The 12,367-nt window shown below is 39.8% G+C and overlaps 3 protein-coding genes across 3 annotated transcripts in view; 1 reads left to right on the plus strand and 2 right to left on the minus strand.

Annotated features, from left to right (window-relative positions):
- LOC104954548 (H(+)/Cl(-) exchange transporter 3-like) overlaps window positions 1-6,065 on the minus strand; it is a 39,460-nt gene extending 33,395 nt beyond the window's left edge. Inside the window, 2 exon segments of the mRNA XM_010781671.1 lie at window positions 261-442; window positions 5,928-6,065. Of these exon segments, the coding sequence (XP_010779973.1) occupies window positions 261-423 (163 nt within the window). The 5' untranslated portion in view covers window positions 424-442; window positions 5,928-6,065.
- A 559-nt stretch (window positions 6,066-6,624) lies between these two features.
- On the minus strand, window positions 6,625-9,616 carry nit1 (nitrilase 1). The gene is made up of 6 exons (XM_010781646.1): window positions 9,410-9,616; window positions 8,885-9,118; window positions 8,327-8,430; window positions 8,068-8,204; window positions 7,710-7,835; window positions 6,625-7,596 (listed from the first exon to the last, which is right to left on the minus strand). Exons 1-6 carry the CDS (start codon window positions 9,496-9,498, stop codon window positions 7,330-7,332), a joined length of 957 nt encoding a protein of 318 aa, XP_010779948.1. The 5' UTR covers window positions 9,499-9,616; the 3' UTR covers window positions 6,625-7,329.
- Window positions 9,617-10,338: 722 nt separating this feature from the next.
- pfdn2 (prefoldin subunit 2) overlaps window positions 10,339-12,367 on the plus strand; it is a 2,641-nt gene continuing 612 nt past the window's right edge. Inside the window, exons 1-3 of the mRNA XM_010781672.1 lie at window positions 10,339-10,480; window positions 11,259-11,347; window positions 11,447-11,648. Coding sequence (XP_010779974.1) covers window positions 10,394-10,480; window positions 11,259-11,347; window positions 11,447-11,648 — 378 coding nt within the window. The 5' untranslated portion in view covers window positions 10,339-10,393. The remainder of the gene's footprint in view (window positions 10,481-11,258; window positions 11,348-11,446; window positions 11,649-12,367) is intronic.

The raw sequence follows: 12,367 nt of genomic DNA on the forward strand, positions 1-12,367 counted from the left end.
GGGGGGGGGGGGCGGATGGCAGAGCGAGTGCGCCAGCAACACACACGAGCGAACACACACTTGATGCGTCTCGACACCAGCAGTGGGCTGACTCATGACAAAAGCAGCGACCTGTGTGCTTACTCAGGAGGAAAAAACTTGATTCTGGACTCGAAGACGCAGCGCAAAGAATTCAAGAATCTGATTGGATGGTGAGGGTTCGTCAAAGACTGGGTCATGGAGGGGAATCAAGAGAGGGGAGGCATTTCCGTTCTCCCTACCTGGGGAGACCGCGTCCCCATCCAGCAGGTTGTCGTCCTCGGTGGTGTGGAAGTCCATGACGGCGCCGGCTCCATCCAGCAGCTCCTCGTCGCTGCTGGCGCTGGCGATGCTGTTGTAGCTGTTCCTGCAGTAGCCTCTGTGGTACAGCTGCTCCGACTCCATTTAGCAACGCGCCGGTGCCCTGGGTGATAAGGAGGGAGGGAGGGAGGAGGTGGAGATACACCGTGTTGTGAGGATGCGAGATTATTGAGTCTACAAGGTGGAGTGGGACGGTCACAGATGAGAAGGGCGGGTTGTTAACGTGCAGACAGAATGAAAGATGGACACTCGGGGATGCTGTGATGGAGAGGTTATAGTCATACACACATTTAGTGAAGAAGAAATCCACTTTATAGCTTAAACAAACACAGCTGGTATCTAGAGCTTGTTCCGAGTAAACGGAGAATCACCTTGTTGATTTATGTCAAACATCACATTTCTGTGGATGCATTAGGAAGATGAGGAAACAAGTGTCTTTTCTAGGAAACCAAAACATACATGAGATGTGCCCGCAAAGTCACAAACGGCTCCATAAACTTCACAGACAATTTGGACCTTCTTCCAACTTTCAGTGAAACATATGAAACACATTTTCTGAGGTGCAGATAACCTTGAGGGATCCGAGACAGTCTGACTGAAACACTGTAACTGCTGGAGCGCACCGTGATGGAAGATTAAGTAAAACAAAAAGGGAATGAGATGTGGACGGAAAGAGATGGAGGCGATACAGGACATTTATAAAGATGAAGGCTGTCAGAGACAACCAGGCATGACAGAGATGAGGTTCAATGGAATCTTATAGCTGACGTAAAAATGTATCTCACCTATGAGATTAACACCATACGAAAATGTGAGTGTTGGAATACATTAATTCAAAGTTGTGTAACCTAGAGATGTAAACATATGTCTAGGCTAGCCCACAATTAATATATTTTTAACATAAATACATATTTGACTTGGTTTTATATTTACAAAAGCTAAGGATAAGACTAATCTTCATGTTTATCTATATATAAATGTTGTTTTGCTTTTTTTTATTTCCTTAAAATGTCGAGATATTTGGCAGTGATTTTAAAATGTTCTGTTCTCTGCCAAGTGGTGTATTTATAGACTGAGGGATTACAATGACACATGGATGTCCTCTGTACAATAAGAGGAGGATTGCAGTATGATAACACAACTGCTGGCCTAAAGAGAGCAGAGACACACAGCATGTCGCCCTGCCCCCCAGTGGAGGAGGGGGAAACTACACCACGAAATGTGAGCACAAACGGGACAGATGTGACCTAAAATGATCCTCACCAAACAGAGCGATGAGAGTGACAATGAGAAGATAACCTGAATATATTCATAGGGATATCAGCCTCAAGGCATGAGGGGTCACTATGTAATAAAGGAAAGGACAAGAAGAGAGTTCAGGAGGAAGATAGACTGATTTCAGAAGACGACTCCATATTCCTCTATATCTCTGTTAAAAAAGGCCTCATTGATTTCCAAGCTCCCTTCATAGCAACCTGAATGGCTTCAACTTTCGATTTCATTTTGAAATTGTTTTGAAATGGGACATTATGCAAAGGTCACATGATGATCACAAAGCGAAGAAAACGAAAAAGTTGAAGATTGAATACAATGTGAAAAACATAAGAAAACAGAAAGTGAATGCCAAATCAAAAGAAGGTCAACTGTATCTCGACAAGAAGTGAATTCAATCTTTGACTGTTCAGAGCATTTAGCGCCAAACCCTTTCCTTTAGTCTCTCTTATCACAATGAAATCCAGACACTTTGTTATAATAGTAGTAATACAAAATGGCACAAGCTATCCTGAACAAACGGATTCTGCAAGCACCAGTGAAACTAAAGACCACTAACCCTCTGTATAATGTGAGGTGAAGAGGGAACACTCACACTCACTCACCATGACACGGGATTTCCATTTGAGCTTTATCGAATCAGTGTGTTCAGGAAATTCAATTCAGCTTGAGTCAATCTCGAGGCTTAGATCATTTAACTCATGTGATGCGGTTTCTGTTTCTCTTTGACTTCTCGTTATGATTTGGCCCAGAACAAGGGATTGAAACTTGCAAAGCATTGATCGGTCGGCCTCTTATCGAAACTAAACAATGAGTCTCATATCTGCTATTTGCAAATATCAACAACACGCATAATGTTTGAACGTCCCACACAGCGGGATGGACAGAAACTGACAGTTTTCTCCTGGGACAAGAGATAAAGTTGATAACATGGATTTAATTTTCAATTGGATTTTATTTAAGCCTGTAATCTGGAGAACTTTTATTTTTAGGTTTGTTTGGCAAAGTTGAGTAAAGCATCTGTAATTTATTGCGGTTGAGGAACATAACTTTAATAGACAATGTTTTATTAGCAACAAACGATTTAATTTGACAAAGAAAGATGTATCTGTATACTGTCAATTATATTTCTTAATTATATTGGAATCAGGGCATCTCTAATTGAAACTAAGCTTTGTGGTTTAGTTTGATCCCAAAGGAATGAAAATTCATGCAGTATTGCTAACCAGGACAAATTAGAGTGAGATCATAAAACACATGTTAATAACTTGAAATTACCTTTTTAAAAACAGACAGTTGTGACTGAACTGAATATCTCAAGCTGAGCCTCATGTCTTTTATACGTTTCATTTGATATTCTGTTTCTCTCTCTGTGGTGACATTTGATTGCTATAATTACGCCTGCAGAACATTCTTCATGTCTCTTCTTTTGTAACAGTGATCAAAACAGTAATCAGACGACAGTGTGTTGCTTACTGAGGGGGCTACTATCCTATACGTGTCAGATTTCATTTTACCGTTAGAGGACGTGGATAATCTAAAGAGAAGGCAGAGTGTGTGTGCGTGTGCGTGCGTGCTTGCGTGCGTGCGTGCGTGCGTGCGTGCGTGTGTGTGTGGAGGTCGATAACAACAGCAAGGGAACAAAATGCTGCAGGGTCTGCTGATGTTACACAACTTAGTTGAGCAGCGAGGGCCGTTATCTTCCTCCGGCTGGTCACTATGGAGGTGTTGCCCAGGCTACTGTTGCTGGGATGTGACTCAGCAGTTTTCCCTCCCTCTGTCTAACCGACCGGCTCACACCTCCCCCAGAGACGATGAGTTGACATACATCCTTCAAACGGCAGCCAGAGATCAATATATGGATCGCTGTTTAGCTAAACATTCATCACGCAGCATGGACTCCTCAATAATAATAACAACAATTAAAGTTTGTTAGCTCTAATTTCTTCATATTTTGAATTTGACAGATAGTCTTCAGATGTACGTTTTTCTCTGTCAATATGAATATATTTTACTTTTTAGTTCTGTTTTAGTTTCTATTTTGAGATGTTTGTGTGTTTATTTTCTGCTCTATTTCATTCTAACATTATGTCTTTTCTTACATAGTCCTGGCGAAAGAATGTCCCCCCAAGTTGGGATCAATAAAGTAAATTGTATCTTATCTTAACATGCAGCTCTAGCTAACTGCCGAGGTCAATTAGAGAAAATACTACGCAGGACAAAAACCAAATATTATGTTGAAGTTGTATTTACAGCTTTAAGTGGATTTACATCATAATTAACATATCATCTTTTATTTTTTCCAAATCATTAAGTTTTTATTATGTTAACCCGCAACTAATTTAAATTAAATACCTTTGAATTATACGTCTTAAGCCGGTAAAAAATTGCGTGAAAAAAAGCATTCGACAGGCCGGATTGAAGATAAAGGAAGTTCCAACGTTTACAAAATGAATTCTATAAGATGAATAATACATGCTCTTTCTGGCCTGCTTCGAGAGAAAAATAAAATGCAGCCATTCAAGAAATCCTTTAGAGTGTGTGTCTTAGTTTGTGTGTGTATGTGTATGTGTGTGTGCGATCAATGAGGAGTTTTCAGCTATCAATTTGATCCAGCCTCCACCAGTCTGAGCATATTATATCACTTAGGAGACAGCAATGGATGCATCCTAGAATAATAATAAGGACTCTGAATAAAATCTAACAGACTAGTGAACATACCTAATTTAGGGGTGAAAAATTACCGGATGTTCATTAAGGAATCTCATTGTGCTTCAATTGCATGATACTAACCATTTTGTGAGAACTTTTAAAAATAAATGTTGTTATGAGGATGTTAATTTAAGTCTGATATTTTAAATATAAGATTCAAATGAAGTTGCTAAAGTCTGAAATCTGACTTTCTACTTAAAGGTCATTAACTATGGATAACTGTTTAAGAGGCGGGGGCGTAAACACTTAAGTGAGATGTCTGGACTCTCTGGCTGTGAATGTAACTCTCTAAGGTCATGTTTAACAAAATGACGGAAACACTCCAGACAGACGTAACACAATCAGGAGCGCTGATTAAACCAACAGCCATAGCTGTGTGTTGTGTGCCTTTGGTTTGATCAGTCTTTGATGCTGGCTGGAAAGAGAAGGACTCTACAATGAGAGGAGGGTCCGCCAATCATAAATTGAATACCTTAGAAGGGATGGAGCGAAGAAGTAACAGCGCGAAAACATTAACTCGAGTTTATGTTTAACATTATCCTACTTTGGTGTCAAGTATATCTTGTCGACATGTAGGCTACAGTATAATGGAATAAAATTAATATCAAGCGGATGTACTGTAAATCATTTTTTCACAGAAGAAGGTTACAAATAGTCTTAAATATACATGTTTTTAGTTAATTGTAAAAGTTATTCAACAAGCAAAAACTCACAATTATGCCGATGCCAGCTCCTAAAATGTGTGTTTCCTTCCTTTCTCTGTTTCATATCATTGTGAGGTGAAAATCTCTCAGGTTTGGACTTTTGATTAGACTAAATAAGCCTTTATGTGACATGATGTAGGCTTCTGGAACATGTATTTGAGCATTTTTCCTTTCTCACATTTAACTAACCAGTTTCAGTTTCTCACATAACAAAGTGATGTCTTTAACTGTTTTGCGAATCCAAAATCCAAATATATTGTATAAAATATTATAAATAACAGAGAAAGAACGTAATCTCTATATTTCCGAGGCTATTTTAAGAAGCATCTTCTGACACTTTAACAATTATGTGCAATACAATTAAGTAGCAATAAGTTTCCTCATAATCGACCAATCATTTAGTCGACTAGAACTCACGGTTCTAAATTACAGCGTTTGTTATCAAGCCCAACTTTTCACACTGTAAAGAAGCGTTCACACTGAATTACAAGCTACATTCAGCTACATGGTGTACTGAGGGGAAAGCGTGGATGATTTCAGCAAATGCTCAGCCGAAAGCAGTGCATGCATTAACGTAACATCTGCATTTCATGGTGAAATAACCGGGGAAAAGCACATGAAGATGGGACGGTTTTCATGCAGTCGATGGATTGTGAAACTTCAGCGTCACTTAGCAAACAGCCGAGGGCCTTACACCAAAGAAAGCGTGATTTTCTGCGCAAAATACATTCATTAAGCGAATTTGCAGATAATTCACACAAGCTGCACAATGAGCTAACATCCATACTCAGCGGTATGAGTATGGATGGATGGCCTCTGATGGTGAAACACACACACAGACCTCCTTTCCTTAAATTAACATACCGTCATTACCGCTGATAAACACAGACAACCACCTACCTTCCTGTTGCCTCAATTCCAGCTCGACAATGCATCCTCTTTCCCTGCAGTTGAAACGGGGATTTGTGTTTGCTACACGAGTGGATTTGACATTCTCCTCATCATCATGGTGTTTTCCTTTTTCAGTCCCATTCCTGTGTCAATGACGTTCACTTCCTGTTTCCCAGCCTTACAGCAGAAACCACCCACAGTCTGTGTGATGTTAGAACAGGCAGGGAGGAGAGAATGTGATCATTAATTCATCCAGTGCAAATCAAACGGGATAAAACACAGTGGAGGCAGAACATACAAATGACAAATGGTGTTGTGTAGTTATGCATTGCCAGAGAAGGCATTTAGAGATTTAACTTGTGTAAAAGGGCCAATACCACACTGTAGAAAACTCTGAAATACAAAGTAACGTGATATTTCATAGACTATCTACTCAATGAATCTGAAGAACAATTACGTAATAAGGATACGAGAGTATTGCATTTTTCTTATGTAAACAGGATTGGTTACAACTTACAAGTTTAAATACAATTTTAAAAATGTGGATTTTGACACAACTTTATATAAGATAATTGGTCGTTCTCAGCAAAACCAGGAGCCACTTTAACAAGTCTTCCGGGATAGATATATGTTTTTTTTTTTGTATGGACATGTTGATAATGTGCTACCATCAAACAAAATAAAGAAAGTGAAGAAACAAGAGACAAACAAACCAAGCGAAGGTTCAGACGTTGGGTTTATAATAATCTTTAAGCATGACAGTATTTAATTAAAACCCAGGAAAGTTACAAGTGGATTTGTAAATATCCATTAGAACCACAGGTCAGTGTCTTCCAGGACGCTTTCACTTTTTTACTGCCATTTCCTCCCTTTTCTGATAGTGTTACAACCCACCAGTGCCATCTATTGACCATTATACAGCATTTAGACTCATTTGGTCTGATCCGTGCTTTTTGATTTTGGTTACTACAAATAGAAATTAGATAAACTACAGCAGTAATGACACGATGACTTAAATGTTAAGCTACATTTCCTTAAACTGCGTCAGAAGCTGCGATGAACTTTACATATTTATTTCATCAAGATATGTTTTTTCATGCTTACATTTGTTTATATTTAATCAGTAAAAGCTTGATTTGAGAACAATATATGCAAATATATCTCCAAAAATATCTCCACTTGCTATATCTGATTAAACAACATAAAACATTCTCGTTTAATCCTCGTGAAAAATCACTTCAAATCAAAGTGCTCATGATGCTATGTGACGTTTCCTTATCCACCTGAAAGTCTTTGAAATATAAAACCAAAGACACATTTCTGATTAGTGTGTTTCCCGTATTCAAACTGATTTCCTGTCAGCCTCGTCCTTTCAGTGACTCAGAGTTAGAGTGTTGCTCTTCTCTTGTAGTCAACTCTTCTCCAGACTTTGATAAAAATCAGTGTTTCTGCGGTGCTGTTGGACCGGCATGTTCCTCCTGGTGCTGCTGACCTTCTCCAGGTCGATCTCCACCAGCACCATGCCTGGCTTCTCCCCTCCACAGTCTCCCAGCACCTCACCCCAGGGGTCCACGGCGAGGGCGTGGCCGTACGACGAGCGCTTCTCGTGGTGCCGGCCGACTTGCGCCGCCGCCAGGACGAAACACTGAGTCTCTATCGCCCGTGCACGCAGTAACACCTGGATACAAATACATCAAGTTTGTGTTTTGCTTGGGTTTCAATCTAATAGATATCCTGTCTTTGCAAGCACTAGTAAGCCAACACATGTAGTTGTATTGTGACTCATCCCACCTCCCAGTGAGCAGCTCCTGTGGCTACAGTGAAGGCTGATGGGTAGGTAAGAATATCAGCGCCTTGCCTTTGCAGAGCCAGTGATAAGTCTGGGAACCTCAGATCATAGCAGATGCCCAGGCCAACCTGGGGCAACAAAAAGAGAATAGTTAAAAACCAAGACTAAGAACAAGCTGATCATAATGTTTAAATAGAGATAGGAAACGCTTTCTTTACAATCTCAAATATTTGCTGGCTAGTGTTTAATATTGAGATTACAGAGCTGGCAAAATGTACTTATGTTTCCTAATTTTTGTTGTTTTCTCTCATCTAATATGAAGATGTTCTGTGAATTTACAAGTCTGGTTATAAAGGACACCTTGCCGATGGGAGTTTGGACTGGAGACACGAGGGAGGGTCCAGGGATGGTGAAGGCACTTTCTTTAAGTGATACGCCTTTTTCTGGCAGCTCCACGTCAAATAAATGGGACTTCCTGTAGACTGAAACGATTTCACCTGTGGGTGCAATGACAACGTGTCAGAATGTGTACCATAAGGAATCATCAAGTGGAAAATAATTAATGTTTCTGTGTGCAACTGAGTGGGATTTTAAAGAGAGCTTGTTCAATGGACAGTACCTTTATCGTTAATTATGATGTGACTGTTGTAGATTCGTCTGTCAGACTCCCAGTTATGTCCTCGTTCATGAAATCCTCCAAGAGACAGCCACACTTCCAACTTCCTGAAAAAGGAATGGTTAAAAAATACATAAAGAAATCCTGAAAAAGTGCTTATTTTTCAAATCTGGAAGTACCTGCCTGCTGATGGATACACATAACCAACATATTTACTAGGCTATAGAATACATATTTACACTATGTTAAAATAAACATACTGAACCTCACCGTTTCCCTAGCTCCAAATACTACGGGACATAAGGTCTCTATCTTTTTATTAATTCATGAAGCCAACAGTAGATTAGTAAGGCAAGAATCAGGAAGTAAAACACCTTTTTGTGTACCTCATTTGCTTCGAAGGAGCTTAAATCTATGCAAGATTATATACATGTGTAAGAGTAGTGTATCCTGCTCTCAGCCAGCAGCTTATTGAAAAATATCTGACTGAAGAAAAATGTCTCCCCCAAACAACAACAAAACATTGGACCCATGTCAATGATTACGAAGCAGTGTGTGTACCTGGCCAGCTGAGAGTATTGTGATATTGTGTCTCCTGTCAGACTCTCAGACAGCGACAGCGTCTCCTCTCGGCTGGATCCGATGTAATCGAAGGCCTCGGGCAGGAAGACCATGCTGGCCCCTCGCCCCTTGGCCTCCTCCACCAGCTGTTTACAGGCGGAGAAGTTAGCCTTTTTATCCGGGGTGACGGTCACCTGACACACTGCAGCCACCGGGCGAAGTAAGGTCGACATCCTGCAGGGAGAAGAGGTGGTTATTATGTGCACAAAAGCAGCATGACTGGCAAATATGTTATGTTTGATCATTAATTGCACTAGTTATTGTGTCTCCTATCATATTGTACTTATTAGGATAGTGGGACCTTTAAATGCAATATCTGGATCAATAACTATAAAATGTATTGATGCTCTTTCTGCCGGTCACATCGATTTACATAACACAATACGAATGTAGTCTTTATTATAATTTAACCTTGTTTAGAGAGACGCATAACAATAAATTCTCTAGTCAGAATAATAAACTCACCTGTTTTGGAGCTTGATCTGTTGTCTCGGAGCTGGGAGAGAGGTCAAATACTTTGCAGATGTTCCCAAAATGCACCTGGCCGTGAACATTGGTCCCAGTGACACTGACAGAGCTTCACCTCCCCTGTTTAGTCCAAGTTAGTAGCACATTAATACGTCCAGTGTGGTTAGTGTACAGCAGGAAGGATTAGCAGGGCTACTTTCTTCTTCTTCCTTATTTCGAAAGGATAGAAACCAGCACGAAGGCACACTGGCTCCAGCTGCTGGACTGCATTCGCAACAACACTGGTGGAGAGGATTGATTACATTTTATGTTTTAATAGATTTTTTAAAACAATACATATTGAGATGATTATCTTGAAAAATTTACATTTATTTTTTATGTTTTTAAGGCTTTGTGGTTGGTAGAGTGGTTTGGGTGTACTTTAACCAATGTAAAATGGATTTTTTGTGATTTTTTTTGCGATTTGTAGATAACGTAGAAACATGAATCCTGCACTTATCTTGATATATTCTGTTTATCTTGACACCAGAGTTTTCCACTTGGTCAGTTGACATGTTGAACTTTGAATAATTGATCAATTATGAATTTCACTATTTTTGTTATTAATTTTTACAGCTGACGTTTAATTGACATTTAAAGATGTTTTGATTATCTTTTTTTAAAAATTGCGATCTGTTTTAAGTCCAATCTTTGTCTATTTGATGTTTCTTCATACTGCACTACCTTTCAGAGGGAAATACTGTGCCTTTCAATGGACATTACTGTAAAAAACATTGGTGCAAACAGAAACAGATAATGGTAAAGAGTATACTGATTAGGAAAATATGACCTACTGTATCTCGAGGAGATGGCAGTGTTGCAACATTAAGAATACAAGATACCCTCAAAATTCAAAGTAAAAAATATATATTTCCGCACAGGCACACAACAAGCATCCCTATACATTCTGCTCGGGGTCCTTCTCAGCAACACCCTTCCAAGATGGCAGCCAACAGTAGCAGCACGGTTAGCAAATCCAGCAGCGGCAGCAGCGCCGGAGGAAAGCCGTCCGGCCCGTCTGCCGAGCAGGTACCGTCCCCTCCAGCCCGGTCTGCTTCAGTCGGTACACCCGCGATTAGTCTTTCTGTGGTTCAATCCGGTGGAGCTAAAGCCGAAAACGTGGCTCCCAGCTAGCCGATGCTAACATTAGCTTCCCCATCGCCAGCATTCTGCCTTCTCATCACAAAAAACAGAGTGAAGCCATATAAGGAGCCTTCATTTATAAAGAGTTTATGTGTGCTTATATCAATGCGTTAACTGCATTTTAATAAGCATACACTTATAAGTGGATTGAGTGCTGTGCTGAATAGTGTTTCTCAGTGAAAGTCAGTGTGAGGACTGGAGCTATTTTTATTACTGAAAACCTATCTACACACTATAATAATATAGCGAATACATTTGAATACTCTCTAATATACCAATCTACTTAAAGGACAGTACAATATACAAATAGTGTACTGTATAGATTAAGAAAGTGTGCACTGTGTGGCTTTTAATAACAAGTAAATATATCCTGAGTACATTTTTCTTATGCACACAAATATAAGGTCACTGAAGTAAAAGCAGAATGAGACTTAACAGAAAAAGTGCAAGCTAAAAACAATGGTGAAAATATAACAAATTAAGAAAATAGTAATATAACACCATGAAGACTAGAATAAAACAGTTTTTCTTAGGTTGTAACAGTCAAAAGAAATGTACTCTCTAAACATTTGACTTTTTTGATTGATGATCAATACAGGAAATGTGTTGTCACTGCAGTACTGTAGTTCTGTATTGTTTCTGATGGTGTTTTTTTGTGTGTCAGGTGGTGGCAACATTCCAAAGGATGCGTCAGGAGCAGCGCAGTATGGCCTCTAAATCTGCAGATTTCGAGATGGATATCAATGAGCACAGGTTGGTAGAGGATACTCACACATCTGCTTATTGAATCTTTGAGGTGCAATTTTTTGTTTATAACATCACTTTTTGTCTACATTTTTTTCCTCCATCCAGCTTAGTAATTGAAACCCTGAAGGAAGTGGATCCTTCGAGGAAATGCTTTCGTCTTGTAGGAGGAGTGTTGGTGGAGAGGACGGTAAAAGAAGTTCTACCAGCCTTGGAGTCTAACAAAGAACAGGTAATGCATTCATCTTTATGTGACCAGCAAATTGTTTCAGCAATCATGGAAACAGAACAACAACTATTATGCATTGTGGTGATTCATTGTATTGTAACAGGGTTCCCGCGGGGTCCTAAAGTATTACATTTGATAATCTGAATTTAAGGCTTTAAAAAGGTCTTAAATATGATAAAATAAGAAAGGTCTTAAATATGATTTAGAAGGTCTTAAAAATGTTTGGATTTGAAAGGTACTTCTGTGTTGAGATCGCGTCTAAATGTGTTTTGGGGGAAATGTCCGGGCTGCAAAGTAGCCAGTACGGTAATTAGGGTTGCCAGAAACTGACCATGATCAAAATCGATTATTCGGCAGCCCTGGCGAATAATAATCGATTATTCGACCAACCCCCCCTCCCGAATAATCGAATAATCACTGGCATCCCTAACGGTAATAGCCTTTCAGTTCCCCCCCAACAATTTGTATTGAAATAAATCAACATGGAACCAGTAATCATTAACTTTGTTTCCCCCGGCCCCTTATCGGAGAACACCCAGCTAGTAACCTAGCAACCAAGCTTCAGCTAGCGGCAGTCAGAAATTAGGTATCTTCGAATCTACTTACAAATAAATTTGGGGAAGTGTAAGTTCAACTGTATTTGGTTGGAAAACATCAAATGTAGTGCTCGGTTGAAACCAGTGGAGGGGAACGTGTTGGAAGCCCGCTGCACCTTTTGCAAACAAAATGTGCGTTTGTTTTGCTAATGCAGCGTTAGCTAGTGCAGCAGCTCCCGCAACAACACCGGGGGAACTCCGGGC

This window comes from Notothenia coriiceps, unplaced genomic scaffold (genome assembly GCF_000735185.1).
Source record: "Notothenia coriiceps isolate Sejong01 unplaced genomic scaffold, NC01 NC01_scaffold00023520, whole genome shotgun sequence".
Taxonomy (NCBI): Eukaryota; Metazoa; Chordata; class Actinopteri; order Perciformes; family Nototheniidae; genus Notothenia; species Notothenia coriiceps.

Bases quoted from the DNA above. Each gene is read 5' to 3' on its own strand.
- nit1 (XM_010781646.1), bottom strand. From the start codon at position 9,498: ATGTTCACGGCCAGGTGCATTTTGGGAACATCTGCAAAGTATTTGACC. The intron at 8,431-8,884 runs GTACACACACTG...TTCCTTTTTCAG, and splicing joins CAATACTCTCAGCTGGCCAG to GAAGTTGGAAGTGTGGCTGT. The intron at 8,205-8,326 runs GTACTGTCCATT...TTGCACCCACAG, and splicing joins CATCATAATTAACGATAAAG to GTGAAATCGTTTCAGTCTAC.